Source organism: Trematomus bernacchii, unplaced genomic scaffold, assembly GCF_902827165.1.
Source record: "Trematomus bernacchii unplaced genomic scaffold, fTreBer1.1, whole genome shotgun sequence".
Classification (NCBI taxonomy): domain Eukaryota; kingdom Metazoa; phylum Chordata; class Actinopteri; order Perciformes; family Nototheniidae; genus Trematomus; species Trematomus bernacchii.
This window is the reverse complement of record NW_022988043.1, coordinates 24,634,028-24,655,811: the sequence shown is the minus strand read 5'-3', so window position 1 is coordinate 24,655,811 and position 21,784 is coordinate 24,634,028. Positions and strand designations below refer to the sequence as shown.

Here is a 21,784-nt window from a genome sequence, read left to right as displayed (position 1 = left end):
GATGTGTTCAGGGACCTGATGAGCTCTCTCTCGGCGGAGGGCGGAGTCAGCATTCTGTCGAGACGGCTGTTTTCCCTGAGCTCCGCCTGCCAGGCTGCACTTCCGCCCGGCCTGCCCAGCTGCTTGGACCGTGCTCTGTAGGATATATACCGCGGTGGGATGGGAAAAAGTATATGTACTCAACAGAGGGGGAGAAGTACTCACATCTTGTATTAAATTAAAAGATGAAATGCCAAAGTGCAGGAATACTCTGTAACAAGTAAAGACCTGAATTCAGAATGTTACTCAAGTAAAGGCACAAAAGTATTATCATCAACATATACTTAACGTACCATGGTAAAAGTAGTCATTGTGCAGATTGGTCCATTTCAGAATAATATATATGATATGTTTTATAATTATTGATCATTAAAGTGTTCTCAAAGCTGGTAAAGGTGCAGCTAGTTTGAATGACTTTGTATACTGCAGGGTAGCTTGTGAATTTACTCCAGGTGGAACTAAAGTCTGATTTAAGACTTGATTATATTTCACATCATTAATCAAAATCTGTGAAGTAACTAAATGGATTAAATAAATGTAGTGGAGTACAAATATAATATTTGTCCCTGAAATGTAGTGGAGTAGAAGTACAAAGTAGTATGCAATGGAAATGAATACTCAAGTAAAGTACAGGTAGGCCTACCTACAAATTGCACTTAAGTACAGTACTTGAGTAAATGTACTTAGTTACTTAACATCACTGGTACTCAAGTATTGAAACTAAGCACTATTTTGACATACTTGTACTTCACTTTGGTATTCTTCATTTTATGCTATGTTGAACTTTTTACTCCCCCCATTACATAACACTCATAAATCATAACCTACTGGCTACTTTGTTCATGTACGTTAGTCTACTTATTTTTTACAACGTATTCTAAAAAGTAACAATAAATATCTCAACCTTGACAAACTACAACATTAAAATGAAACAACATGTAAAAAGATAAAACCATGATATTATTCTATTCTTGGAAAAGGGAGAGATTACTTTTGATATTTGAAGTACATTTTGCTGATAGAACTTCTGTACGTTTACTTAAGTAACATTTTCAATTCAGATCTTTTACTTGTAGGAGTATATTCAGATTTTTAAATAGTATTTTTGCTATTTCTACAGTTTTTTAGTATTCATTTTACTTTTACACAAGTAAGGATCTGAGTACTTCTTCCAATACTTGCAGTATGTACAACCCGTATGTGTAAATTGAACATCCCAACCCATGTGTTGTTCACCATAGCAGCAGGACAGTGGACAGAGGTCACATCATGTCACAAGGGCTCTGCAGTACTGGCAAAGATTCCTCAGCATCTTTGCTATGAATTACAAATAGGAATTTAAATTGAAAAGTGTATGTCAAATTCAATGTTGACATTTTGAGAGTTTAATGCTTCTATATTCACAGCCTCATAAGTTACATTTTTAGTTAGCAAAATCAATCAAATGTATAGGTAAATGATGCTTGATAGTTGAATATGCTTTAAGAAAAAAAAAGCCTCCATCCCAGCTCTCCAGAGGGTTTCATTTATTTTGTTACAGAAAGTGTTGCAGCTCATTCCTTAAAACAGATGCCTCAGATTGCTTATAATAAGGGGAAATAGGAAGAGTATATTTCAAGCTGGTTATGTATACGTTATTGGGCTTTTTTTATCAACTAAGATTTGTTAGAAAATGTTCTCAACTTTAATGACTGAATTGATTTGAAAAGTGGGCTTATTAACACAAGAATACTGTGTGATATATTTTTACATATGTATTTAAGAAGTACAATATAAGACAAGCACTAGTTTCATGTGTGGTCCATATTCCATCGTATTTTTTGAATTTGCTACGGGCCAATAAAAAAAGGACCCCGGGCCTCAGTTTTGTTGACGCTGTGTATTTTTACAGTTCGAAACTGGTTAATGCATTTATATCAGAATGCAATTTTTTTATTTTTTTTAGCCTGGACAACTTAAATGTCTGTACACTTATTGCATGAAGGGTGCGGTAGAAAATATAATAATGAAATGTTGAGAATTAAACATATTTTCATTTTTGTCTCTAAAGAAGTTCCACTGGGAACACTGTGTTCTCACTGTTCTGGGGCTACTCCTTTAGCCCAAGGATGTCAAAACAGGGGGAGGACGGCTTGAAGCCACAGAGTCTTGAAATAGGCTTAGGACCAAGTTAAGCATATGGCATTGCCCATAGGTCTTGTAGTAATGAGGCTTAGCGTAAATTAAATCAGGAAGACTACCTTTACGTTCATTCATTCTCATTTCTCCCTCACTCCTATGTTATAGTTAAACAAGATGTTACCTCCAACAGCCAATCACTGTGCTGATGTCAAACTTTCAATCTGACCTCCATCCACCTCCTGTCATCACATATAGCGCATTGGTCCAGCTCTAGAAGTCCTCTCCTCACCAAATGCAGATCTCCAGCATCCTCTTTATCCCATCAATGTCCCCAGCAGTGTGTAGACCCTGGGGGGGAGCTGCATCATGATATCATGATGGGGCCTATTCACCAAAAGAACAGAGGTGGAAGAAGTACTATCTTTTACTTGAGTAAAAGTAGAAATACCACAGAGTTCAAATACTTTGGTAGTAAAAGTCTTGCATATAAAATCTTACTTGAGTAGAAATACAGAAGTATTGGCATCAAGTTATACTTAAAGTGCCAAAAGTAAAATAACGTATAGTGCGTAATGTGCCATTTTAGAATCATATATGTATATTAATTTACTGGATTATTATCAGTCACGTGTTCATGCTGGTAAAGGTGGAGTTTATTTAATTACTTAGTAATTCACCTTTAATTATATATCATAGTTTATGTATTAGTTTGTTTATATTATGTATTAGCTAATACTATAATTATGTAGTGGAGTAAAAAGAACAATGTTGGCTTTCAAAATGTAGTGGAGTACAAGTACAAGTACCACAAAATCGTACTTAAGTACAGTACTTGAGTGAATGTCTACATTACACCACTGCCAAAAGCAATTCACATTTATATGATATTGTGCAAAAATCTCTCTATATTTGAATCACAGTTTGCCATGAGTAAGCTTGTTTTCTAAGATTCTTCTTAAAGGTCCCATGTCATGGCCATTTCTACTGATCATAATTCCATTGTTGAGGTCTACTAGAATAGATTTAAATTGTGCAATTTTCCAAACTCACATTGGTTTCTCATACAGCATCTCTGTATAGTATGTGTATTCACTCTCTGTCCTAAACGGCTTGTTGGAGCTCCCCCCCCTCCCTATGAGCCCAGTGTGCTCTGATTGGTCAGCTCGCCCACTCTGTTCTGATGAGTCCACTACCGTTACAGCGGAACATCAGTGATTATGTGTTACAATGGCGTTAGCAACCAAAAAATGACACCAGTAATGACAAACAGATGAGAATGCTGCGTGGGGTCTGGGTGCCGTGTTGGCGGGACGTTGCGGGGCTCGCTGCTGGAGCGGACAGTGTGAGCTGGCTTGCTGCGGGGGATCTGCGAGACAACAAGACACAGCTAAACCCAGCCTGAACCCAGCCCGAGCACACACACACACCTGCAGCCTGGCTGTGAGTCTGCGTGTGTGCTCAGCCCCGCCGTCTCTCGCCGTCTCAGGCTGAGTTCAGGCTGAGAAATCCGCGGAGCTGCAGCTGAGTGTGATTGAGTGTGTGTGTGTGTGTGTGTGTGTGTGTGTGTGTGTGTGTGTGTGTGTGTGTGTGTGTGTGTGTGTGTGTGTGTGTGTGTGTGTGTGTGTGTGTGTGTGTGTGTGTGTGTGTGTGTGTGTGTGTGTGTGTGTGTGTGTGTATGTGTGTGTGAGTGAGGAAGTCCGCGGATTGGTATGTTACATCACTATACCCAATACGTCACTGTACTTACTACATTATGAGAAGCAAACAATGGAAAAAGAGAAATGTCCAACGAGGCGTTCTGGGGCAGCATAGACAGGTCTTTTCTGTGTTAGAGTTTTACTCGCTACAGGGTGTACTTTGAGGGTTTGTGACTCTGCAGACCGTTTACATGCAGAAAAAGCTTCATAACACACAAGGGGACGGTAATAACCGGAGAAGCATGACATGGGCCCTTTAACTGATTTCTTAACTGTATGTTATGTAGACTATAATCAAGAGTCATTAAGTGGGACACAGCTGTCAACTTTTATCATCACTCGAATCAAACATGAATTAAACACAGTTTCTCCACACACTGAGCTTTTTGCCATGTCAAATGACATTTAATAAGAAACACAAAGATCATTAACTAAAATAGTAAACACAAGAATCTCTGTTAGAATATCAAAAGAGATTTACAGAAAGGAATTACAAACCAAATATATTTAACAACATGTACATTTATTCATTCAACAGACACATTTGTCCAATGCAACATTCAGTTAAATATAAATAAAGTTTGCATATACAGCTAAAACTCCTAATCAGGTCACAGACCAGGTTTATAAAAAACGGTGGATTTCTTTAGGCATGTATTTATTGTAATGACTTGCAGGCCGCTGAAGACAATGTCCACAGAGGATGATTTCTAACTTTTTCACTTGACGTTGGTATTAAAGATCAGCAGGATTTGCGGTTAGCGAGGTAACTTCAGGGTTAACTCTGGGTTTCCGGTCCTACAACGCTGGTTCACTTCTTACCGGGGTAGATCTCCATGGTAACTTATGCTGAATACCAAACCTTCTCCGGAGCAGGTTTGGTGTTTTTATGATTATATGCTGTTGTTTAATTCTATGTATTTATATGGGAAAGCTTATTGTAACTATGTTTTGAAAGGTGTTATATAAATGAAGTGTATTATTATATTATCTCTGAAGACATATTAATGTTGACTTTTTTTAAATGCAGGTTTTAAATCCTGGGTTTTGTTTAAGTAGCCACAATTAGCTATTTAGGCATATTGTATATTTACTGCACTCAAAGAAATAACTAATTGGATTAACTCAATTTGATTGTTGGCAGGTTTTCCATCCAATAAATATATGTGGCACAAACTCAAACTAATGGCATCCATGCAGTATAATGTAAATGAGTTAGTCCAACTCAAATGTTTCAAATAGAGTTTAAGTAAAATGATAACATTACCTTTATGAATTTAAATAATGCTAGTCCACCTAAATCCTATTTAATTAATTGAAAATGAAATAATGATGTTAAATATAATTTAATAAAAATGTGTTTGATAGAAAACATGGTTTAGTTTGTTTTATTTTGAAATTCACATTATTCAAAAAATCCTCCATTCCATTCCATACAGTGTTTTAAAAATGAATGAATTCACACTGAAAGATGAAAAACATTTCTGAAAGATAATACACATTTTAAAATGGCAGAGAAATGGAACTCCTAGAATTAACTTACAAATCTCCCTTTGCCAAATACAATGAATAACAGGGTATGAGTATGCACTGCTCTTCTAACAGGGAAATAACACATAACATAAAGAGTGCACTGCAAACACCAACATATGGAAATAGAGTGTTACAGTGTGTTGCAACAAACAAATACAGAAAAGCACAGAACAAATGATTGATATAACTGCTTAATCTGCTCTGATTAGGAAACTCGTGAATAAAATGACAACAATGAACTCATGAGTCACTTCTTTTTCACATTTCAATCGAACAACTTGATCTTCAGACTTTCTATTTGACCATTCAGCTTGTGCCCATCCAGATTCATCACTACCTTCTGCATGAACTCGAAGGTGTGTTTGAGATTGTCCGGAAAGCTCAAATCCAGGACATAAATAAGTTCCAATAGCATGACAAACCCACAATCACGCTGCCCAAGTTGTTCATGACTATATTGCCTTCGATGACAATTCCCACGTCCTCTGGCTGCCCATCCACATCTCTTTGAAGTGTGTATATGCCCATGACTGTGTTTTCCATGTCCTCTTGGCATCTTCAGAGGCCTGAACAAAGACACAAACATACAACACATGTGTTAACTAAAACCTGAATTCACCATAAAACATTTTCATTGCAACTGCATTGAGCAGATTGACTTATGTGGCTCTCCTAATTGATCAACACAGTTTTAGAACCCTCTGGTATCACTCAAATGTACTACATATTTATTTATTCATTTATAGATGTATTTATATATAAATGTAAATATTTATTTCAGCATTCATTTATTATTTGTATTTATTTCCAGATGTATTTAGTCATGTTTTAATTCACATTTGCTTTTATTTATGTCTGTATTTATCAATTGGATTCCTATGTTAATTTATAGATTTATTTATAGCTGTATACATGTATTAATTCACTTTTTTCTATATTTATTTGAACACTTGAAAATGAAATTACTTCTGTATCTATTTTTGTATCTATTTATTTCATTCTTACATATATTCATTCCTATATTAATGTATAGATGTATATATTTCTGCATGTATTTATGATATGTGATAACACATCTAGATGTAAGCAGGGTTAGGGTTGTGTGCCATAGAATGTTCTTATTATAAATGTAAGTAATGGTGGTTATAATTGTGGGTAACACTGTTAACCACTACATTGAAAACACATTGTGATAAACATACTGTTGTTAATGTTTTGTGTAATAAGATGGAGAGGTGGGAGAAGTATCTCAGATCTTGTACTTGAGTAAAAGTAGAAGTAACAGTGAAGGAATACTCTGTTAATGGTGGTTTTGTGGAGTGGACTAGAATAAATCATCTGCTTCTGAATGTGGCCAAGACCAGAGAGATGGTCATTGATTTCAGGAGGAAGAGGACGTCTCCTCAGCCCCTGTGCATTCTGGGAGAGGATGTGGCTGTTGTGGAGGACTACAAGTACCTGGGAGTGCACTTAGACAACGGACTGAACTGGAGGATCAACACTGACACTGTGTACAGGAAGGGGATGAGCAGACTCTATTTTCTGAGGAAGCTGAGATCCTTCAACGTGTGCAGCAAGATGTTGGAGATCTTCTACCAGTCTGTTGTTTCCAGTGCTCTCTTCTTTGCTGCGGTCTGCTGGGGGGGGGGGGGGGGGGGGGGCAGCATCAGAGCCGGGGACACCAGCAGAATCAATAAACTGATCAGGAAAGCTGGGTCTGTCATCGGCATCAAGCTGGACCCTTTTGAAGCTGTGGTGGAGGAAGAAGGACACTGAACAGGCTGTTGTCCATCATGGATAACCCCACCCCACCCCCCTCTCCACCTGCAGCTGGACAGACAGATAACCCCACCCATCCTCTCCACCTGCAGCTGGACAGACAGATAACCCCACCCATCCTCTCCACCTGCAGCTGGACAGACAGATAACCCACCCATCCTCTCCACCCTGCAGCTGGACAGACAGATAACCCCACCCATCCTCTCCACCTGCAGCTGGACAGACAGCGGAGCTCCTTCTCCAACAGACTGCTGCAGCTCTGCTGTCACAAGGACAGATACAGGAAAACATTCCTGCCTACTGCCATAACACTGTACAACAAATCACCTATGGCTGGCAGAGAACTCTCTGCTCCATAGTTTCTCTTGGAATAAAATCACACTGTACATTTTACATTTATATATTCAGTTTAATATTTAATATTCCATCTGTCACATACTTATATAATACCTTGCTTTATATCTTTTTATTGTTAATTTGTAAATTCAACATGTATATACTTTCTTGTTTATTTCTTGTCTCTTAATTTGTATTGTATAATGCCATGTCTTTTTTTGCTGCTGCAACACAAACATTTCCCAAATTGTGATCAATAAAGTACTATCTTATCTTATCTTAAAAGTAAAAGTCCTGCATTCAAAATGCAAACATTTGAAATACTAAAGTAAATTACAAGTAGGCCTACATAAGAATTGTACTTAAGAATAGTCCTTGAGTACATTTACACCACTACTGTTGTTAATGTTGAGTGTAAAAAGATGATGTGGCATTAAACCCTGACTTTAAGTTAGATCCTGTTTGAGGTATTCAGGTTATCTCGGCTTCTACCTGCTGGAGGACTTCGGTACCACATCACCACACGGCGCCATATTAGATACACATTATATTGCAGCGGACGAAGTCAAGGAAAGGGAACTGGACTCCAGATGACAAGGCTTCTCAGGCCGCAGTAGTCAATTCTCAAAACACTCGAGGTGAATGTTTATGGTTGACAACGAGTAATTTAGTCAAACATCTCGGGCAGTGCAGTCCGAGGCGTGCTGTTTTCGTCGTTGTTTCGCTGAGTTGCCGGCAGACATGTCTTCCTTGGTTCAGCGGAGCTCGGGCCTGGTGCAGAGGCGGGACCGAATCCTCGCGCAACGCCGCCGACAAAGACCGTCCGGACGGCGAGGAGGACGAGGAGCCCCGCCGGGGAGACGAGCCGGACGATGACGATACCGGAGACTCCAAAGAAACACGTCTCACCTTGATGGAAGAAGTGCTGTTGTTAGGACTGAAGGACCGAGAGGTAATAGCAGATACATCCTGGTCTCTAACGCAGTAACATGAAGGTAAATCTTAACATTAGACGATGGTATGTTGCCCAAGCTAACGTTAGCGCCCTTGTTTGCTACAACGCTAGCTATAGCTAACAATAATAATGGGCCTCAGAGCTGCAGGCCGAGCTGTTTATGCCTTGAGTCTAAACACGGTTTTGTGGAGAAGCGACTAATAACATAACTCAGTTATCAGGTGGTCAGTGAATTGGATATTGTCTTGTGACAGATAGTGTTTCTTGGGACTTTTGTGCCTATCGGTACGCTGATGCTAGCTAGCTAGTTAGCTTAACTGAATACAGGGAAAACGATTACAAACAGTGGCCAGAGTAACTCAAACACATGGCCATGTGTTAATGATCTGTTGGTTTGTACAGTCTGGTAAACATGTTAGATAACAGGAATGCTGAATGTCAATCTTCTGCTATAGGGTCAGTCTTTAATGTGACCTTATCACTGATTAAAAAGTGTACTTGTGAGAGAATTCTAAAGTATTGTCAACCCACTTGTACTATTTCCTGTCTTGTTTTTAATTTGTATTCTGACACATCGTATCCCAGTGGAGTTGATTCGGATTTGTTCACACTGATTTACAGAAAAACACCCAGTTAAAAGCCAATATTTGGAAATCAATCTAAAAAGTCGGAACTATCTCTAGGCCACCCATTTCAAATATACGTTTTGTTAGAATTTCTACGGAGGATTACTGTCTTAACATGGCTAGTGCATTTTCTTTTTTAATCTCAAAAGAAACTACATAATACAAATAATAAAAATCCATTTCTAATCTGTTACAAGTTAAATGAAAATAATGAGTCAAAGTGTTATTCGATCAATATCAAAAGCTGATTTGTTTAACTTTCAATTTGACTTTTGACTGACTGACACATTCCAATCTTGCAACCAACTCTGTTGCAGTCATTGATGGAGAAAAAACCTGATACTGCACACAAAGCAATGCACATACCTAAGGATATTTAACCAGCATTTTTGCATTTTATAGGAAGGCTTCTTCATCCTTTAACTACAAATTGAGTGTGGATAAGGCAGTGTTTGATTTAGTGCTTACTACTTGCAACCGGATGTTAGTAAAGTAGAGTATTTAGGGATAGGCGTTGCTAATTTGCTCAGGCTGTAAATGCTGTGGTATGGCATTGGTTTATCATTCATACTTCCCCCTATACAAATAAGCATTGTATAAATAGACCGAGTGCAATACGGTTGAAAGCTCAGGGTTGTTTTTCAACCCAAAACGTATTAGATTGGTATCAAGTTACTTTCGTGTCTGTGTTTAAAATCTGCATCAGCTCTTTTGGTTTTATTTGCTTGTGTTTCTGTAAAGCTTTCTCTAACTTTTTTAAAACTCATGTCTATGACTTGACTGACAGGAACTGTAGGTGTTGTTTTCAAAGTATCTGTTTCATTACCATGTTTACTCACTGGGCTTATCCGCTTGAGCAACAGCAATTCTCCTGGCAGCCAGTCCGGGTCCAGTGAGCTCTTCTGTTAGTTTAGCAGTTGCACGGTAACCTTTTGACACACCAGGATTCTTACATGTGTTTCCATGTTGTAGGGCTACACCTCGTTCTGGAATGACTGCATCTCATCAGGGCTGCGGGGGTGCATGCTGATCGAGCTGGCTCTGCGAGGACGTCTGCAGCTGGAGGGCGTGTGGCATGAGGAGGGAAAGGTCTGCTGGCCAGGAAGGTAGGACGCCTGTTTATTTTTTTTCGTTTGTCTTAATCTGTGCTTCTACCACCATCTTGTATTGCAACCGGCACAGTTATTCACAACCAGCTTCAACAAACTCGTAACAACTAACTCTACCAGTGTTCCAAAGACTTAGTGAATGTCTGACATTTCCAAGGGAAGTTAAGTTAAGTGCACCATTTTTTTTTTTAAAGGGAACTTATTGGACCAAGGGGGGCACATATAAAAACAATACTAGGTCTTATGTGGACTGTCTGAGCTTACTGACTGCAGGCATCATAATACCGAAGAGTATATAGTTGAGAAGAATTATATTTTAATTACCAGCAGATGGTTACCTAAAGAAAAGTACACAGTTTATTATTTATTAACATCTTCTGCTAGTTTTCAGCTACCTGTGGGTCTAGAATCATTGAGCAGGCATTATCCTATTGCAGTATTCTTGTAAACATTTATTTAAAACACATTGTGTTTAGACCCTAGCTTTGCACAAAGTGTTCATTGTTGGCTTGAAATTTCAAAGTTTACCCATTAATCAACTTGCAAGCTATTCAACTTGTAAAGTCTATGTATTTGAAACATTTATAGATATTTTTGCAAACTAATGGATGCTTTCTGTCTATGATATCGTAAGTGTATTCCGGAAGGAAAGTTTCCACTCAACTCTATTCTCTACATGCTTAAACTCCTTACTGTTCCATATTCTTTCATTATTATTTATAAAGCGCAGAGTGAAACCAAAGGAGTGTATTTGTGTTTAGAAGGAGTTTTCCATTTATTGTCATAACGTACTCGGATGAATGAATTCATTTACAACACGTTGTTTGTTTTAATCAGCTTCTGCAATCTGAGGAATTTCTGCTTTTCTCTGTTTTATGTCAATGTGAAATGAAACTATATTTGAAATTTGGGCTGTTGGTTGAACAAAACATTTAATTTAAAGATGTCAGCTTGGGCCTCTAGCATTTGTCATCGTCTTCACATATTTTATTGACCAAACAACACACACATTACAACTGACCTGCCATCACTTTCCGTGTGTGATGTGACGGCGAATGTCACTAAGCGATGTTAGTATAGAATTAACGAAAAAACGGAAGCTTGTGTCAATGTCAGCGTCTGTCCTCTGATAACACTTTGTAACCGTCATCATTCTGACCGTGCAGGTGATCTGTAAGTCAGACGCTCCGACGGGCGACGTGCTCCTGGACGAAGCACTCAAACACATCAAAGACACTCAGCCCCCCGAGACCGTGCAGAGCTGGATCGAGCTGCTGAGTGGTGAGTTCAGGGCCTGCATCGGCCCCGCACCCCGTGGTGATGCTCAACTTGAGGGCAGCAACAATAATAATTTTAAGTGATGGTAGTTTACTGTTTAACTTTAAGAATTGATGATACTGAGGGAAGAAATAATCTGTTTATGCTTTTGTACAAAAACTAGGGCTGGGCAAGTTAACGCGTTATTATCGCCAGCAAAAATGTTATCACACAGAAACGTCTTTTTTATTATTATTATTATTTTGAAAGTCCGTTGCTCACTGGCTCTGAATACACATACAGACCAAACATGGGTCATAGGTGGGATGTTGATCAATATTGGCTTAGGATGGGAATCATCATGTGTCTCAGCCAATGAGAGCATAGGGCTAAGACTGCTGCAGCGCTCAAATGAACGGAAACAGAAACAAGTGGCGGGGACAGAAACATGGAGGAAGGTACCGAACTCTGACAAGGACATTTTACATCTCTTCAGACGGAGGAGTTGATAGAACCAGAGTTATTTGTAACCAACTAGATAACACATTAATGCCGTGGCAGTGGCAAATATCTTTGGTTTTATATTTGATTTGATTACATTAATTAATGTTGAAGATGAAGATTTACAAGAAATATTTAACTGCTACTGTGTAAAGTCAAATCAAATCAGGTTTTATTTATAAAGCACATTTAAAAGCGATTTTTGGTCGAGCCAAAGTGCTGTACATGTAATAAAAACACATTACTACGAAACACAATAAACGACAATAAATTAACACAGATATATCTTAAAAAACAAATAAAAATAAAACACACGGAAAAGTCAGGAGTCGTGCTCCGCTCTAACTAGAAAGCCAGAGAGAAGAAGTGTGTTTTTAGTTTAGATTTAAAAACCCCTAGGGTCTGGGCCGACCTCACATGGAGGGGCAGAGTGTTCCAGAGCCTGGGGCCAGCTGCTGCGAAGGCTCGGTGCCCTCGGGTTTTTAGCCTGGTCTTGGCACTACCAGCAGCAGCTGGTCAGCAGACCTTAAAGCTCTGGCTGGGTGTAGCGCTGGAGGAGTTCAGCTATATAGGCCGGAGCCAGCCCATTTAGGGCTTTAAAACAAATAAAAGGATTTTAAAATCAATTCTGAACCGAACTGGAAGCCAGTGTAGTGAGGCCAGAATAGGGGTGATGTGGGTCGCGCTTTTGTGACCAGTCAGCAAACGTGCAGCAGCGTTTTGGACTAGCTGTAAGCGTTTGATTGAGGCCTGGTCCATACCCACATACAGAGCGTTACAATAGTCCAGTCTCGGAGGTTACAAAGGCGTTAATAACCCTTTCTAAGTCTTTAAAAGATAAATACGACTTGGTTTGGCCAATAGTCCTTATTTAAAAAAGCAGGATTTTACTACGGTGCTGACCTGCTTGTCGAATTTAAAAGTGCTGGTGAAGGTCACTCCAAGGTTCATGACCGAGGGGAGGATGTTTTTTTTGATAGAGCCCAGAATATCAACCGGAGAGGCTGGAGGTTGCGGTCCAAAAAAGATGACCTCGGTCTTGCTCTCGTTGAGGTTGAGGAAGTTTTTGCTCAGCCAGGATTTTATCTCTGTTAAGCAGTCCATCAGCTGCTGTAGTGAGTGTGTGACATTTGCTTTGAGAGGCAGATAGATCTGTACATCGTTGGCGTAGCAGTGGAAGGGAATGTTATGTTTTGTGAGTATTGAACCTAGGGGCAGTATGTACAGTAGAAAAAGGATGGGGCCCAGAATCGAGCCTTGGGGAACCCCAAAGAGAATACTGCTGTTAAAAAGCACCTTATTGTTTAACCTGTTAAACCCCATGCCCGCGCAACAATATTCACGAAACTGTGTCTCAGGGCTTCTTAACATTTAACAACCTATTAATGTGTCATACCCACTTAACGGGAAGAAACTCAGCGAACTGACGATATGAACCATTTTTACTGAAACGAAACACAAGTCTAACGCCGATCGTCTGAATTGACACTAAGCGAAAGAGTGCTGACGCACTTAGCACATAACTCACGGTAGCAATATTGTATACTTAATGCAATCTGATAGATATCATATGAAAGCTGAGATTCCACAGATTCCAATGGAATAAGTTTCATCACTGTGCGACCAAAACTCACGGCAGCAAAAGCCAGGAAAGACAACACACAACTTCACTTTACGTGGCCAAAACGGCAAATACGTCTTACCTTTGCTGTTTTCTGATCAAAAGTTGTGTTCAATGGCATTAAAACGCATATAAACGCTGCTGAAGGTTAATCCAATGTCTCTGTGTCACTTTGAAATGATTACTGATAATCCATCATAACATTTATTGCAATAAACTGATTTTTCATATAGAATGTAACGGAGTTTTGGCAAACTGCGTGCGCATCGCTCTCATTCCTCGTAATGTTTAGGTGGATTTAGGAACTCCCCCCGATTCTATTGGCTCTAACAGTTCAAAAGAGGTGTCAATCACCAAAATCGGCAGATGGGTTCCAGAGATATGGCAAATCCACCCAAATGTTTTTTTCTAAACCTCTCTAAAAAAGGTCAGATTTCGCTTGTTTTGCATCAATCTTGATACAGGGTACTTATTATATGTTGTAGTTTGGATTCCTAAAGCTTTTAGTCTACTATCCCATCGTTCAAGGGTGGTTTTCACTATAAGTAATGGTTTTCTTTTTGGACGGAAACTATTATTTAATTTTTTTAACTATGTTCAATCTGAATTTACTTTAAAATAAAAACATCTATACTTGATTTCTGACTTTTCTACATCCAACTCACAGGTGTATCATTGCTTTGAGAAAAAAGATTATTAATTTACCCCTTTTAGAAGTGAAGTTATAGTCATTTGTTCTGGGAATGTCATTTTCGAGCCTGAGGCCTGAAAAACAGGCGCAGGGCTTAACAGGTTCAAGTGTTTGCAAACCAAATGTTATTGCACTTTTGTTCATATAGCAGTATTTTTTTTTATAAAAGTACGCAATACACTACTTTCCATTCATTATTGAATTTTTGCGCATAACAATGCCCATTAATCGCAATACAAATTGTAACCGTTGCCCAGCACTAACAAAAACACATTGGAATCTTTTGTATTTACCAGATTTTGTATTACGTTTCTTTTTAAATGGTAATTTAATAATAATGAATAATTGCTCAAATATCACAAGATTTCAGTCTAAGCCTACGTCAGCAATGTGTACAGTATCCGAGATACTGACTCGTTTTTATTGTCTTTTCAAAGCGGCTAGTTTTGTCAGAATACCTTTATCCATCCCAAAGAGGGGAGATTTACATTGTTACAAAGAGCCCAAGATAGCTTAATATTTATTAAGAAGAAGCACGCATCAAATATTAAAGATAAAAGTAGAAATTAAAACTTTCCCAATTTACAAAATACACATCTGTTACAAGTAACAGTATTTAAAAGTGTTGCATGTATACAGTTTTAAGATAGCAGCCAGGTGATGGTATTAAACGTCAAAGTATATATTGCACAGCTTTTTTACAGATTTATCACAGAAGTTGAATTGTCTAACAAGAAGCAGCCAGTAGTAATAATAATAATAATAATATTATATGCATACATATATATTTTGCACTTAAGTAGTATTTCACAACAGGGGTGTTCTAGTGGATTAACGGTCTTTCTTTTTATCGTCTCTCTTCAGGAGAGACGTGGAACCCCCTGAAGCTTCACTATCAGCTGCGGAACGTCCGTGAGAGGCTGGCCAAGAACTTGGTGGAGAAAGGCGTCCTCACGACTGAGAAGCAGAACTTCCTGCTGTTCGACATGACCACACACCCTCTGACCAACAACAACATCAAGCAGCGCCTTATCAAGAAGGTCCAGGAGTCCGTTCTGGAGAAGTGGGTGAATGACCCGCATCGAATGGAAAAGCGGCTGCTGGCGCTCATCTTCTTAGCCCACTCCTCTGATGTGTTGGAGAATGCCTTCGCCCCGCTGCTAGACGACCAGTACGACCTGGCCATGAAGAGAGTGCGCACGCTGCTGGAGCTGGAGCCCGAGGGGGAGAGCCTGAAGGCCAACGCCAACGAGCTGCTGTGGTCCGTGGTGGCCGCCTTCACCAAATGAGGCCCCACAGAGAGGACAGCGAGCAGTTGTGGCATTCAAGTGGCATTGTACTTTGGGGAAGGAATCAGAGCCCCCAACATGGTGACTTGACTGAATTACAGTTCCCCCCCCCCCCCACCTGGGCTTTTGGAATGGGCTGCCCTCTTTCCTCATCTCTCTTCCTCTGCTCTTTATTTTCCTTCCAGATGACTGTCCATGTTGATCCTCCATGGCCACGTCCCCCCCCCTGTGACGTTCGTGTTCACTTTTGCTAAAAATAATAACTAATGGAACTCTGGATGAAGTGGTAGGGTCATGATTTGGGTGGAGGCTGAAATCAAGATTCATATCCTTTTAATTTTCTATCGGGTGTATCTTTGGAACTGTTTATGGAGGTACGGTATGTAAGGCACAGGCGACTCAAGGTAGCGTCCTGACCCCCCTGAGAATAAAATAACTAACGGAGATGTGCAGGGCGGTGATGCTTCACAGGAAGGAAAGGTTAGCCTGTCTTTAAATGTATGGATACAATGTGTTCGGTGTCACAGCATTCATCAACTTTAAAATCAAGGACTGGGTAGAAACTAATGTGAGATATGCCCTTAAATCTATCCTGGATGTTAACCTGTTAGTCCTGTGCAGGGGGCTGGAGACTGACACTGGCAGGGGGTGCTACACCCTGCACATGTCACCAATATATCATTGGGCTGACACAGAGACAGACAGCCAATCACACCTGCAGGCAGTTTCAAGTTCATCCGATCTGCATGTCTTTGGACTCTGGTGGGGGGGGGGGGGGGGGGGTGGGGTTGATGCAGGCACTTGGTAAAGATGGCAACAGCACTAACCCCCCCAGCCTGAGAGCGCCCTACATTCCATCGCTGCTGGCCACGAGTGTGGAAGATGGGTGGTCTACCTACACATGCATGGATACACACAGGCCCTGGAATATGGAGTGTTGACTTGTGACTTATCACTTACTTACACCTCAGCCCCATTGAATTCTGGGAAACCAGTTTAAAATGAAAAGCCAAAATATAGAGAACTTAATTTAACGGACCCATTTAGGTTAACACAGTGCCGAGATAATACAAATTCTAAAGTTTTGCTCACATGTCTAATTGACAGGGCTGATAGAAGTGCTACGTATGATAATGAAAGGCAAATAGAAAATTATGTTAATCTTTCTGTCATAAAAATATCATACTGTTTTAAATATCCTCTGGCCAGTAGTATTTTTTTATTCGCAATTTAATGGGAATTTTGGCGGAGGACTTGGGCTCGTATCGAATCTTATCCAGATGCACTGGCAAAATGTGTGCACGTCTAACATTAAGTACATTCAGGATGTAGTATCATTTGAAAGCATTCACATCTTAGTCTGGGTTTAGCTTGATACAATGTGTAGTTTATTGGATTTGGTAGTATCATCCAACATCATTTTTATGTCCGTTAAATGATTCAAACCCTCTTTGCATAAGCGCCTGTTAAGTGTCAAATTCAACGATTTTAGTGGCAGAAGCACACTCTGGAATCGGACCCAATCAACAAAAAGTTGTCACTTATTAGTGATTTAAAAAATAATCCCAAATGAAGTAATCTACAGGTTTTGACGCTAAATGAAATCATGTATGTCGATCTCCTCCCCAGCATTTGAGTTTGCCACCTGGACTTCATTTAAAAAACAACACCTTCAAGTCAAATGTTTTGAGGTCACCTAAAACATTTGGTCAATCGGTCAATGAATGTGAAGATAAATGTGGGTTTCAGCTCTTCTCCAGCACAAGGAGAGGTTCTGGAAGTGTTTCAAACAGACTGGATCACACAAACATGTTCCCATTGCTCCTTCAAACATCATTTGCGTGATTTGTTCTAATGCTCTGCATTTAATCTGTTGAGCCTGGCTGAAACACTCTAGCCTCACCCTGGTCATGGATGCACAGAGCTGAAATAGATCTTCTCATATATGCGTGGTGACAGACAAAGTGTGTTTTCTTAAATGTCAGTGATGCTTTAATGTGCAGACAGTCTTACTTTGCAGCTACTTGTGAATGCTCTCAAATGAAATCCATTGTATGAACTAAACTTGGATGATCTAACATGCCCACCAATGTGTAATCAGAGGAATCACATGATGGGCTCACATTCCAGATGGTGGTGTGTATATACTTGTGTATTTGTCTATGATGGTTCAGCTGCACTGTCTTTCAAACTGTTGTTACATAGTGCTCTAAAACATTCATCAAAGCCTTTCACCATTAACCATACCTTGCTATTAGTTTGTCTTTGCCTCAATGTTTTTATTTGTGTCATTATTCAGTTTTAACAAGTTTTGCTACTCAAAGACATTGCTTTATTACAGATGGCCTCCCTCTGGTATAGTATGTAGCAAAGAGCTGCGAGTGATGGTGGGAGAAGACAAGAGGTGGCCAAGAGATTTATGCACCAGAAATCACCTCAAAATGCGACGTGAATATGAGATTATATATGTTATCTAAATAAAGGGACCTCTAGTCTGTGTACTACTTTCTTTGACCCTAAAAATAAACCAAGAGCTTGGAAGTGCCTAAACATACGACTGATTTCTAACACAACTTCTTAGTCACATCTGAGGACAGAGAACAATCTGCAGGATGAAGTGTTTAACAAGAGTTTCACTGGAAACCTTACATCACATGTCACCAGGGCCGGCCCTAGGGACTGGCAAACTAGCCGGTCGCCTAGGGCGCCAGATCTGGAGGTTATAAAAAAGGAAATAATTCATTAATTAATTTTTTTTATTCTGCCTAATTTTCTGCCCTTGATGTAATACATTTACATTAATAATTGAATAAAGTAAACACCCTTTGCACCTCGGGCCGGCAACATTTTGTTGTGCGCTGTAAGTGAGGGATGTTGACTTATCAGGCGAGAGAGAATGCATCGGTACCGCGGATTGTTGTTGGATTGAGGCTGATAACTACAGCTCAGTGAGGTAAAGGACTCTGAGGCCCGTTCTCATGTCTTCAAATGTCCCTCCTCGACTCCTATCCTCCAGACTTAGTCCCGCCCACAGGAGATGCGAGCGGAGGAGCCGAGGAGAGAGGAGGGGAAGCAGCAGGCGGTTAGAGAAATGAGAACTCCTCTCCTCTGAGCGGTCATTTTAAAGAGACGTCCATTAATGATGACAGGAGGCACAGCAGCCCTCTGTCTGATGGACAGATGTGTTCATGACGACTTATATATTTACTTTTAATTCATTCACAGTGCGGTATAATGAGACAATAACAGGCTACAGATGCGGACAGACACACACACATATATGTATATATTTATATAAATATATACAATTTCAGAATCAAACAGAGCACTCTCATAATAACGTAACACTATCAGAGACTGGATATATCCCCCCCCCCCCTCTCTGGTCGCTACAATGAGAGAAATAAATGACGGGCCAAAAGTTTTATTTACAAGTATTACAAGTAAGCAGAGGACACCAAACCAACTGAGACCTGTCTGTCCGCTGCATCTACGCACACACTGCACCACACACACCTACACCACACACACGCACCTACAGCTCCTAAAGCATATAATCAGGCTACAGCCGTTGTGTATTTTATTATGTGAAGCACTAAATGGTTTTAGAAAAATATCGACTTTGTATATATCTACTAAACTAAAGCAAATAAAGAGAGTAGGCCTGTTATACTGAGTGATATGATATATATTATACACACTGCTCTGCTTTCTGCACGGACCTCACAGCTGTTCTCACTGTAAACATCGCGTCGCGATGAAAGCAGTTAATAAAATAATATCCAGGGGATGCATGCAGAGCTGTCATTGGCTGAGATAAGTCCGGCCGTGCGTCTCGACTCTTTGAAACATCACTGTTGCCGGAAATGCATCCACGAAGGAGCCGTGGAGGACCGCGGAGGACCCATCAGTGTATCCTCGGTTATAGCTCCTCGACGCTCGATGCTCGGTCCTCGATGTGCATTTCGAGAAATGAGATGTCCTTCAAAATGGCGCGCTAAAATTCATTTCCGGGTCACTACCGGAGGACCGAGGAGGGACATTTGATGACATGAGAAAGGGCCTGAGTGTTTAGATAGTTCACTTTAGTCTAAGTTATCTCAGTGGGTCTCAAACGGTTTGATCACAATTTATGTAAACAAATATTTCCAAGGCACACCTTTATAATTATTAGGATAAATAAAAACAGGTTTGAAATAATTTCAATGTATACTATAGGACAGTAAACCAAAAATATCGTTTAAAACTGAAGAGATAAAAAAATATGCATGAATAAATAAATGTTAACTGGTAAAATAAGATATGAATGAACAACAACAAATAAAATCAGTTACATTTATTTGTTATTGGCTATGGTAGGTTATTGGTTATGTTCACATACTTATTTGGTTATTAAAATGTAAACCGATCTTTTTCATATGGGTGTTTAGAGTTGTACCCCCTAGATCAGGTCTGTAGTAATTCTGCTCAAAGTGCACCAGATTGAAGCATTTTACTTTAAAATGTTAAAAACCAGATGTCTAGGGCCGGCCCTGCATGTCACTGAGCTGACACTATCCAAAGCTTACTTCACATTACCTCTCAGATGCCTATGTAAGCATTTTGAGGGTAAGTATACAAATTCCTCTATTTGTCCCGCAGTGGGGAAATGAACATCAATACAACAGCAGATGTATATTGCAGATAAAGTGAAGAGAATAAACATACATATTGAACAATAATTAAGTAGTATAAAATCCATAAGTAAAAAAACTAATTGCAGATTTTACACCATGGTAAAAAAAGTAGCAGTATATATTTTTTTAAAGGAGACCATATCAAATGTAAGAGGTAGCTGGAGGAGCTGCACAGTGCAGACATGGTCTCTGATTGGTAGATGCCCATGTATCTCTTGAGCCACAGCTCAAATTACACATTTAATTCATTGGGAAATACATATATAAGCCAGCTATACTCTACTGAGAATAGCTACGCCCAAAATAGGACAAATTGGCTCTGAAACATGACATGAGGCCTTTTCCTGGAACAATCCAGCTTTTTAGAATATGTAATTTCTTAGTTTGAGCATGTATTATTATTATTATTATACACAAAACCACTAACATCAAATCATTGAAACATATTTAAAAAAAAAAAATACAAATTCATAAACTCCACAATTAAGGTCACGTTAGACATTTAAAGTACAATTAGTTCTGATGAACTAAAGAGCAGATCGCGTTCACACAGGAATAAGTTCCTGAGGGAGGATTAGGCAAATGAAGCCACTGACGTCACTTCTTCTTCTGCTTTGGGTTTACTGGCAGGCCGCAAACAACTTCACGGCGTATACTGCCACCCGAAGTCCCCGGCCAGAAGTCGTTGGGGACTGGCTTCAGAGTAAATCGCCAGAACGCCGACACCTCATCTCCACCACTCCCATGTTTTCTTTTGTGTTGCCATAAGTTAGTCTCTCTCCGTTGGTGCACTGGGCTAATGCTAATGCTGCTAATGCCAGCAAATACAATGGCGGCTTCACAAAACTTTTCCGAGTTTTACGGGGCGTGGTTTGCAATCCGCCTAGCCAATCAGAAATGGGAATCTTTTTCTCCCATGAAAGTACCTGCTCTCTAGCAGGGACTAAAAAGGGGGTGAAAAGGTTCTCATGAACTAAGTTCTAGTTCCGGATTTCTTTGGTGTGAACGCAACATTTCAAGAACTATCGGAACTATACTGGGAAAAGTACTCCGGTGTGAAAGCGCCTAATAAGAAAGGTTGTGGTTCTTATACATTTACCCACGTAATACCTAGATAATATTTCACAACAAACAAACCTTCATGTGTCTCTTCCCTGCTGTTTAAATATTTTCCCACAAACATCACACCCGAATGGTTTCTCTCCTGTGTGGACTCTCGTCTGTGAATCTCCCTTTGGTTTCACTCAGACATATTTCTCACGTACCAAACAGCTGGGGGACTTTAGTCCAAAATGAACTTATAGAATCGGAAGTGTTTTTCCCTGGCTACACGCCACATGACTTACAGGAGCATATGAACCACGCCGAGGGGCCGGGGGCTCTTTCCAGTCGGCTTGGTCGAAAATTATTAAACGATTAAGGTTTTGTTTCTAAACCTTAAAAAGTTGTAGTTAAAGATAAAGAATAGATAAAGAAAGTGTGTTTGTTTGGCCCAACTTGCTGAGTTAACCTCACTGATGCGGCTTTCACACCAGCGCTTTTCCCTTTCTAGCT

General features: G+C 39.8%; 1 protein-coding gene across 1 annotated transcript; it reads left to right on the top strand.

Moving 5' to 3' along the window:
* Positions 1-7,960: 7,960 nt before the first annotated feature.
* On the top strand, positions 7,961-18,108 carry golph3 (golgi phosphoprotein 3). Its single transcript, XM_034118128.1, is given in 7 exon segments — positions 7,961-8,291; positions 8,293-8,457; positions 10,059-10,151; positions 10,153-10,170; positions 10,172-10,192; positions 11,362-11,476; positions 15,130-18,108. Coding segments are annotated over 7 exon segments (882 nt in total). The 5' UTR covers positions 7,961-8,246; the 3' UTR covers positions 15,555-18,108.
* The last annotated feature ends 3,676 nt before the right edge of the window (positions 18,109-21,784 follow it).